Below are 9,990 nucleotides of genomic sequence, written 5' to 3' on the forward strand. Positions count from 1 at the left end.
ATGTGTTCACCGATGGTTCAAAAATTGTAGAAGCAGATGTATACTGCGCGGAAGTAGAACTAAAAAGTCATTTAAGTCGCCAAAACACTGCAGTATCTTTTAAGCTGAAGTTACAGCGGCAGAGCTTAAAGGCATAGCGAGAACCGAAAGGGTGGCGCTCTTGCAAAGGCAGGAATGTTGCTGAAAAACTCAATCATTTTAGAAATATCAATTTCGCTACAGGTTCCAAGAAGGAGTGTGATCTAAATATAACGTTGAATTGCTTTGAGGTGGCGATTCCATCAAAACTGAAGCAGGAAACTAAAAATGGGTTCCGCTACGACCGAATCATGGATTCTTGATATATTTTACAAGCCAGCTAGCACATCCTAACCTAACCTCACCTAGTCATTAGCCTGGTCAAATTGTTTGAGTCAAATACATCAACAGGATTGCAGTCCGTGGCAACACACGCTGTAAGAGGAGTACAAAGTTACAGTGAAATTGCGCTCCTTGTGAGTCAAAAAATGACGACCAAAGGGAAATGAAAAAAAGCAGGCAAAAAGCAAAGCGGCAGCAGGGAAGAAGTAAAGAGCATTAAAAAATGTAAATATAACCACTTGAAAAGGACATGCTCCGTGAAATTGGCAGTTGCAAGAAACACGAAAGGAAACAAAAAAAACTTTATCGGCCATAACAAATGTTGCGGAAATTGCCACGAATGAGCTACACGAGCGCAAGGGCAGCAAACGAGCGCCAACGCACAGGCGAGTAAATAAACGAGAGTGGACGAGTAGTGGCAGTTCCATTGCCAGTGCCAGCGCCAGCGCTAGTGCCAGGCAGCTTCGAGTGGCGAAGTGACATTTCCTAAATTGTGTGTGGCGGAAAAAACAGAAGCATTTGCAGCAAATAAATAGAAAAATTTGTGGAAATAAAAAATAATAATTGAAATAAAATTAGGAGTAAAAATATCGCACAAGTTAATAAAAGAATTTAGCAAACATTTTATAGAAACTCAATTCTAGTGAAGTACAGTGAAAATTTGTATCGCAATTTTTTTCATTCGTAGGAATTTCAACGAGTGCGTAAGAGCGAAAGCCAAAAAGTGAAGTAGTGAAGCGCGAAAGGCAGCAAAGGCAAAGAGAGCACAACATTTTTTTGTACGCCCTAACGCCGTCGCTCTATTGAACAACAACAAGTAATTAGGCAAACACGAAAAATACAAAAAGAAAATGTTTTAAGTGTGTGCACTGAAAATTTATGTGTACTGTTACATACGTACATATGTATGTATATACAAATAGTATAAGCACTAAATATATACGCCGACGGCTTTGATATCGCAAGTTTGGCCTGACCTTTTTAACGACTTCGCATTTGCTGTTGTCCCATTGCAGCGCATATCCTTTTAGGTCACTTGCCGTGTAATCGTTATCGATGCGTATACTTTTTTTTTAGTGCTCTGCTGAATTGTCAAATACTGTCAAAAACCAAGGCGGGAGTGATTTTTTTTATTGTAAAGTGACTGCAAGGAATTGAAATTATTTTTGATATCTTGTACCCCTGCTTCTGTTCCCCTTCATCATACCTGTGGGGGAGAATTTCCACGCATACACACACACACACACATACGCCCAATCAATGAAAAAAATGGTAACGATGACTTCAGAGATGGACAAAACGCAAACCTCAATCGTTATGACCGCCAAATTTGCTGCCGAAAATGCTGCTCGTACCACCAATCCACTTCAGTCTGAGGAAATGGCCAATCATGGGCGTAGTGTTGATGTTCTTGCGGACACTGGCAATGCAAATAGCGGTGCAGGCAACACTTGCGATGAAGCGAAAAGTTCAGATACAACAACAGCCACCTCAGTTGCAGCGATCAAGCCATTGGAATTGTCAAGTGTCACAATTTCCATTGAATTTGCAAGTGAAGATGAGTCCTCAACAGTTGTGACGCCAGCTGATGGTGTGGAAGCGGTTGCAAGTAGTACCACAACATCAACCAGCACCTCGCAAGGAGCAACGCCCAAAACGCCAACCACGCCGATTGCTGTTGCAAAGCCTGCCACACCTACTGCAACACCAAAAATATCGGCAGCAGCAAGTGCCACAGAATCTGCAGCGATCACTGCGGCTGTCATCGAAACATCTGCTGCGTCCGCTGCCGCTAACAATGGCGACAATGCAACAATAAGTGAATCTGCTATTGCGAACGACACCACCATTGCAACAGCGACCAAAACATCGTCACCGCAAGCGTCCCGAGCAGCGCCAGCCACTGGTTCAGCTCCGACCCTGGCCACAAATGCAGTTAGGGCGCCTACAAATGCAACCACCGTCGTCACAACCACCGCCGCCGCTTCAAAGTCAACGTCGCCAGTAGCCGCAGCAGCAGCAGCAGCATCAACCTCAACAACAAAAGTGAACTTTAGCGACAACATCACAAGCAATAGCACCTGTACGTCCAGTACAAATAGCACCAGCAGTGTAACCAGCATCTCTGCGCCGGCTGCCGCAGGTGGTGCCACTGGCAATGGCAATGGCAATGGCAGTCAAAATCATCATAACCATCAGCAAAGCAGTCAGCATGAGAAGTCGACTGCCGGGACTAGCAGTGGGAGTGGTAGTGTTGGTGGTGCTGATAGCTCGCACAATCAGCTGCATGGCGCGAAGCCTTCCTTCCCCACAGCCGCAATAACAAATCTGCCGTTAACACGTCGCAATGAAGATGCGCCCAATATTCTAGTGTACAAAAAGGTAATCAAGTGTGCTAAGTCGAGTGGCAAACAAGAAGAGATAAGACCAAAAAAGATTTAAAGAAAGTTGATAGTAGATTACATGGTGTTATGTACATATACGGAGCATTCCATGGTTGGTACGGTGCAAATAGTAATCAATAATTTTTTCAGTTTACGGCCCTAATTAAAGCAACCCGACTTTTTTTTTATAAAATAAATATCTACATAGTACTTCATATTTGTATGATGAAAAACTAAACAAAAACAGTAACTAGAAAATGTATTTCTGTTTGTCCGGGACAAATCCAAGCCAGCCGAGAAACGTAAATTTTGCCGACAGTGCGGTCTCGTACAATTTTCCGAACCCGGAAATGTACAGAAAACGTTTATAATTTTAAAAAGTAGCTAAATGAAATTTTAAAATTTTTTTACACAGTAAAATCAAAAAAAATTAAAGAAAATTTAACAAAAAAAAATTTAAAAAAATCATGTAGAAAAGAAAGTAAATAAAATAAGTTCCTAAAAATTAAATGAAATTAAAAAAAAATATTTTAAAAACAATAACAACCAAACCATTTAAGAAAATTTTATAAAAATTAATTTGATTAAAAAAGTGTTAAAAACTAAGTTCAATTAAAAAATATGTACATAGTAGATATATGTTTTTTTTAATAAAAAAATAGGGAAACTTAAATTAAAAAAGAAAAATTGTAAATTAAAACAAATATAAAAATTCGTTGCGCCAATACCCGAACTCGGATCTCTCGATTGGCACGCCTGTACCTTTCCCACTCGGCTACTGCGACTGTTGGAGTGACGCGAGCTAAATGATATACAAATGCTTTTTCTTAAAATAACCGCCAGTAGTGAACGAGAGATCTTTTTTCTAAGACTTTTGTGCTAGAATAACAAAAGTCTTTCCGAGTATCTTGCCATCTGTCTTCCATTTGCCTTAAGACAGACTTTTTGCTATCTTGGCCAGAATTGCCTTGTTAGTTTTTAAAAACTGAATGTGTGTGTTGAAAATGGCTAGATTTTTATTTTTTTAATTTCTATCCAGTGTATTTTTTCGGTTTTTTTTTTATCAACAAGAAAATTTAATAATAATTAAAATTTAATAATTATTATTTAAAAATTAACAAGTTACTCTTACGACCTATTGAGCTGAATTTCAAGTTGATTAATCGAACTTTGCATTCAAGTAAAAAGTCTAAATATTTATGTAGATGCAGCAAATATAATACTCATGTAACTTTTAAGAAATTTCATTTTCTATGTGCTCCACAAAATATTGACGGTACTTTGGAAAAAATTCGTAACAGAAATCACCACAAAAAACGTATTCCTTTAAATTAATTCAAAATATTAAATAAATGTATAATGACATATTAAGATTCATCATATTTTATACTGAACTAAATAACTAACAAGTAATTTTTAAGCAAAATACAAAACCGACTTCAATTCTCATATAAAAATTTAGGAGTACCGTTAATTTTTTCAGGATCCAATGATCTGATCTAAACCAGATTAGTATGGGACCACCTCTGCCTTTCGGATGCAAAAAGAATTTTCGGAATCGGTTGACGTGGTCCAAAGTTATGCGGTAACATACATACAAAAAAAAATATTCCGACGGATTGATAACCTCCTCCTTTTTTGAAGTCGGTTAAAAATACTAAATTTCATGTGAACAATTTGTCCCAAAAATTATGAAGTAAAACAGAAACAATTTTTCCCAATTTGTTTTGGTTTTGCTTGTAAAATCATGTGAACAATTTATTCACATGGAATTGGCGATAGGGCTGATGAAAAATTTGTTGTTTTGTTATTAATAGAGAGTGTTTTGTTGTTCCTGTAAAGTAGTGCTCTATGAGATACGAGTTTTCGCCAAAATACCGACGTTATGTGAAACAATTCAAGTTTGTAGGCATTGATGTTACTCATACGACGCGTAGTTTTTTTTCGAAATGTTTGAATACGAAATATACATAAGGGGCGTTCCATACCAAAATGGACGGGGTTCACACTTCATGTGTTCGATTTGTTTCAAATTTTTAGGGTCGATGGATAAACATAAATAATAAATAAATATGAAATTTGAGCTTGATTAACACATTTCTAAAAACTTTACAACACAAAAACAAAAACAAATCGAATTAATAGTTTTCCAAATATCTCGAGAACGAGACGAGAAAAAAATTGAAAAAATCACACCTACACATTAAAATGCTCTATGAAAAGAAAAATTGTTTTATTTTTTTTTTCTTGAAAAATTTTCCACATACAAATTTTTGATAAAAAAAAAAAATGGCAATGGCAAACCGCCCAGCAGCTTCAGCTAAATATATGTATTTCTCTCAACACATAATTTCGTTATAATTATCTTATTTAGATAAAGTTACCAAATCATTTGTTGAGAGAAATATTTTAACAGACTTTTTTCTGACTGTGTGAAAACATCTAGGCGGACGCCACAAAGTTTATTTGAGAGTAGAGTGACTACAGCAGTTAGATATGGCATTCTGAAAATGTAGTCGTGTAGTGCATAATTCGTCTAACCTCTTAAAACCTTAGAAGTTTTTTATATTTTTTCGGGCATAATTTAAACATTTTTACTCATCCCGCGGAAATTTTTTTTTTTACTCTTTTACTTTTATATTTTTATACATGCGCTTATTTATGTATTTGGTTATTTTTTTAAATCATTTGTAAATGTTCTTAGACGTTCAATAGTCCATAGACCGAAAACGGAAATAATTTAATAGGTCGGAATAGGCTAGATAAACCATTTTTTATTAGTAGTTTGGACAAATCTTGATTGCGTCGAAATCTTTTGAGATGGGTCTTTTCAATATTTTAGTTTTTTTTTTTTCAAAATAATGGCACAATTTTTTCCTCATAATATTTTACTTTTCAACCTAATTGAAGTACATTATAACCCATATCTTTACAATTATTTCCTATTAGCCCGGCCAAGTTAGATTTTCAAGGTTGCAATAATTCCCAAAAAGCTTAAATGAAATGTGTACATACATATCGATGGCTGAGTGGAAGATCGACCTATCTCGGCAGCCAGTTCGAAAACATTCTATCTCAAAAAACTTTTCAAGAAAGTCCTATTTCAAAATTCATTTCAAAAACGCCCTATATCAGCATATTTTCAATACATTTTGAAGTGCGATAGGGCGTTTTTGAACCGAATTTTGAGATAAGGTGTTTTTCAATACAATCCTGAAATAGGGCGTTCTTGAAAAGTTTTTTGAGATAGAACGTTTTCGAACTGGCAGCCGAGATAGGTCGATCTTCCACTCAGCCATCGATATGTACTATATAGGTATTTTTATAGAAGTGACTAAGAAAGAGCACCATCGGCATAGATAATTTTAAACAACATTTTCACTGCCTTAGCTGTTCTATAAAGAACTTGGGCTGAACAAGCCACCATTGCTTAATCCACCCTAAACTAATCATAAGAAACCAAATATCCGTTTTGAATCTCAAAACTTACTTTTTGTTACTACTACACTCATTTATAACTTACCCCCAATTCCACAGATGGAAGCAATCATCGATAAGATGCAAGCAGAATCGACTGGAGTGGCCGTGCGTACAGTTAAAGCGTTTATGAGCAAAGTGCCATCAGTGTTTACTGGTGCGGATCTAGTCGCTTGGATACTAAAGAATCTTGGTGTAGAAGAAGTGACAGAAGCCTTGCATTTTGCTCATTTGGTTGCCTCGCATGGTTACATTTTTCCCATCGATGATCATCAGTTGACTGTGAAAAATGATGGCACGTTTTATAGGTGAGTATGTATTAGTTTGAAGTATACATTTAGGCGCATGGTTTTAATGGCGCAAAAGCACAGAAGCTTAGAGCAGGCAGCTGTGCAAATACTTATAAGCTTAACTTCAAGCTCTTCTTTTATTTTTTAATTTACGTAGATTTCAAACGCCCTACTTCTGGCCATCAAATTGCTGGGAGCCGGAAAACACCGATTATGCCGTGTATCTGTGCAAGCGTACAATGCAAAATAAAACTCGACTGGAATTGGCTGATTATGAAGCGGAAAATTTGGCTAAATTGCAAAAAATGTTCTCACGCAAATGGGAATTTATCTTCATGCAGGTTTGGATGAAAGCAAATATGCATCTTTTGTGCCATTTCTAATGCAATTTTTTCTTCAAGGCGGAGTCACAAAGCAAAGTTGCGAAAAAACGTGATAAACTGGAGCGCAAGGTGTTAGATTCGCAGGAGCGCGCTTTTTGGGATGTGCACCGGCCGATGCCCGGCTGTGTGAACACTACAGAAATCGACATAAAGAAAGCCTATCGACGTGGCGGTCATGGTTCGGGTACCTCTGGCGGTGCTGTGGCAAAGAATCCTATCGAACAATTGACGCGCGTAATTGCGCTACGCAAACAAAAACTCGAGCGACGCACAATCAAGGTGTCGAAGGCGGCAGAAGCGTAAGTTCTGTGTTTTTTCCTTCTTTTTTTCGGAAAGCAGCTTAAAAGACTGGCACACAATGGGACGAGATCCATAATCTACTACCCAATCTTAAGTTCACGTGTTTCAAAGTTTTTTGTTTAATTTCAAAAGTTTAGGTTTTTCCCAAATGCATTATTTGAATTCTTTCTGATTTAACAAAATTAATTTTTCGCTACAAAATTACCTTGCATTTTCAACAAATAACAACAGTAATTGGCAAAAAAGATGCCATAAAGACGTTTAAAAAAAAAAGAGTATACAATTTATTTTTTACCATTTCAGCCTGGTTGCCTACTACGAGCAGTACAATGAATTTGATTACTTTATTACATTGCCAGAGTTGCCCAATCCCTGGCAAACAGACAGCACAGAAATGTGGGATGCGGAACGTAACTCGTAAGTACTTTTCACTAAATTATTAAGTAATGAATTAAAATTTTGTTAGAAGTGGAAATTACCATTTCAAATACAGTGCCTCCCCCTTTTGATCGCCAGTATCGAGAGTTTTTCTATTTTTTATTTAATATTCATTAATTTTTTATAAAAATATAGCATGTTTTATAACAAAAGCCATGTAAAACTGATTTTTAAACTTTATACAAAATTTATTAGAGTTAATGCAACAAAATTGCAAACTCTTAAAAATCATAACGTAACTCCCACAATTATCCAAATTAAGCCAATTTTTAGAATTTGAACTCTAGACACATACACAAACAACTAAAAAAAAAATTGTTTGGTTTGAAATTAAGGAAAATTATTTAATATTAAATAAACAAAAAGAAAACTGTCAATACTGAGGATCAAAAGCCGGCGCTTGTTTTATTTAGGGTGATTGACTCGGTTTTTCCAAACCGGTTTCCACAGTTTTTTTTTTTTTTTTTTTTTTTTCTACATATTTTTTTGAAATCTTGATTTTCGAATATCCAATAAAGTGGATTTTTTTATCGAACAAACCTTTTTTTGTTTCATTTAATAAAAATCTTGATTCCTCAATAAAAGTTTTAAATTTTTCGAAGTTTTCAAGTTTTGCAGTTTGTGGATGAACAGTATATCATACTTGATTCCAACAAATGAGTGTTTGGCGCTTAAACGTTTTCTACGTGTTAGGCGAGCTTCTCATCCAATTCGTGGTTTAGGCAAAAATCGAATAATCGAACACCCTAGTATTAATTAAAAAAAAAAAACACTGAATTAACTTCTAAATGTTCTTCATTATCAAATCCTGCTATGTTGAGATGGCTCCGCGATTTAGCGTTCGTATATTTTTGCACCGGAAACTGGTGGTCTCAATAAAAAATTTACACGTATGCGGAACTCATTGTGAAATTAGCAAAGAATTTTTTTTTTTTGTAAATCAATGCCTACTTGATATTTAAAGTATTTCAATAAAACAATATAATTTCATTATTGCCGGAAGAATGATAAATACCGAAATCATTAAAATGAATAAAGGTAATAGATCTCAATTATCAATGAAAAAAGATACAGACCTCAATTTATGTCTTAATAAATAATTAAAATTTTACACCCACTAAATTTTCTAATTTCTCTCATTTACAGAAAAGACGTTCCGCTACGGCGCGTCAAACGTTGGGGATTCAGTTTACGTGAGCTACTGAACGATCCAGTGGGTCGCGAACAATTCACTAAATTTCTCGAAAAAGAATACAGTGGCGAGAACTTAAAGTGAGAAATCCTTTATAAAATGGGGCATTCCAGCCCAATTCGGACAACGTTTTGGCTTCGGCTTCTCGGTTTTTTTCATAATCTTTTATTTTATAGTACCAATTTTTTGTGTACAACCGTTTTTGAGACACCGATTTTTGAAAAAAGTTCCTTTTTTAAATGTCATAACTGTACGAAAAACGAGCCGATGGGGATCATTTTTGTTTTGAAATTTTTCATTTTCAAACCCCTTTTGCAATATAAAATCGAAAAAAAATTTCTAGAAAATTTTCAAATTTTCAATATAAAATTTTGATTTCCAAAAAACGCGAACTAGCCGATTTTTCGAAAACTTTTTCAAAAAACTGCCACTCATTCCACAACCCTATACCAATTGGTTTCATCTATAATAAAAAAAATTATGAATAAAATGGGATACGCAAAAGCGAAATGGTGTCCAAATTGGGCTTGAATGCGCCACATACATACCTATCATACAACTGTCACTCAATAACTTCATACAATTTCCAATTCAAAAAGGTTCTGGGAGTCGGTGCAACAAATGAAAACGCTACCACAATCTGAAATCAAAGAAGCAATACACAAAATTTGGCAAGAATTTCTCGCACCCGATGCACCCTGTCCGGTCAATGTGGATTCCAAGTCAGTGGAATTGGCACGCGAAGCAGTCAACGCCGCAAATGGGCCAAATCGTTGGTGTTTCGATGTGGCCGCTGCGCATGTCTACCATCTCATGAAGAGCGATTCATATTCACGTTATCTACGCTCGGATATGTACAAGGACTATTTGAATTGTTCGCGCAAGAAAATTAAATCGATACCAAATTTGTTTGGTGTAAAGCGTTAGGGGGCGGAGTAAATAAAAATATTGAAAATAAGTAAGGAAGAGGCGAATGAGCATGGAATATGAAATGGTTGAATTACTTACACATAAGTACTTTAAATATAAATATGTACCGTCATGCCGCTTGTTATTTATAATATTTTGTTAATAAGTATGTACGAAATGATGTTGGAAAAGAGGAATTGAAAAGTGTACCCGCATGTGGTTGAAACTCTATTTGTATTTTATAAAGCTTTTTTACA

General features: G+C 35.8%; 1 protein-coding gene across 1 annotated transcript; it reads left to right on the top strand.

Moving 5' to 3' along the window:
- Positions 1–736: 736 nt before the first annotated feature.
- LOC118755415 (regulator of G-protein signaling 7-like) lies at positions 737–9,960 on the top strand. Its single transcript, XM_036490252.1, has 7 exons — positions 737–2,742; positions 6,282–6,529; positions 6,669–6,852; positions 6,913–7,193; positions 7,498–7,611; positions 8,779–8,904; positions 9,424–9,960. Exons 1-7 carry the CDS (start codon positions 1,621–1,623, stop codon positions 9,749–9,751), a joined length of 2,403 nt encoding a protein of 800 aa, XP_036346145.1. The 5' UTR covers positions 737–1,620; the 3' UTR covers positions 9,752–9,960.
- The last annotated feature ends 30 nt before the right edge of the window (positions 9,961–9,990 follow it).

This window comes from Rhagoletis pomonella, unplaced genomic scaffold (genome assembly GCF_013731165.1).
Source record: "Rhagoletis pomonella isolate Grant_MI unplaced genomic scaffold, Rhpom_1.0 Rhpom_scaffold_06205, whole genome shotgun sequence".
NCBI classification, from domain to species: domain Eukaryota; kingdom Metazoa; phylum Arthropoda; class Insecta; order Diptera; family Tephritidae; genus Rhagoletis; species Rhagoletis pomonella.

Bases quoted from the DNA above. Each gene is read 5' to 3' on its own strand.
- LOC118755415 (XM_036490252.1), top strand. From the start codon at position 1,621: ATGAAAAAAATGGTAACGATGACTTCAGAGATGGACAAAACGCAAACC. The intron at 2,743-6,281 runs GTAATCAAGTGT...CCAATTCCACAG, and splicing joins ATATTCTAGTGTACAAAAAG to ATGGAAGCAATCATCGATAA. The intron at 6,530-6,668 runs GTGAGTATGTAT...TAATTTACGTAG, and splicing joins AATGATGGCACGTTTTATAG to ATTTCAAACGCCCTACTTCT.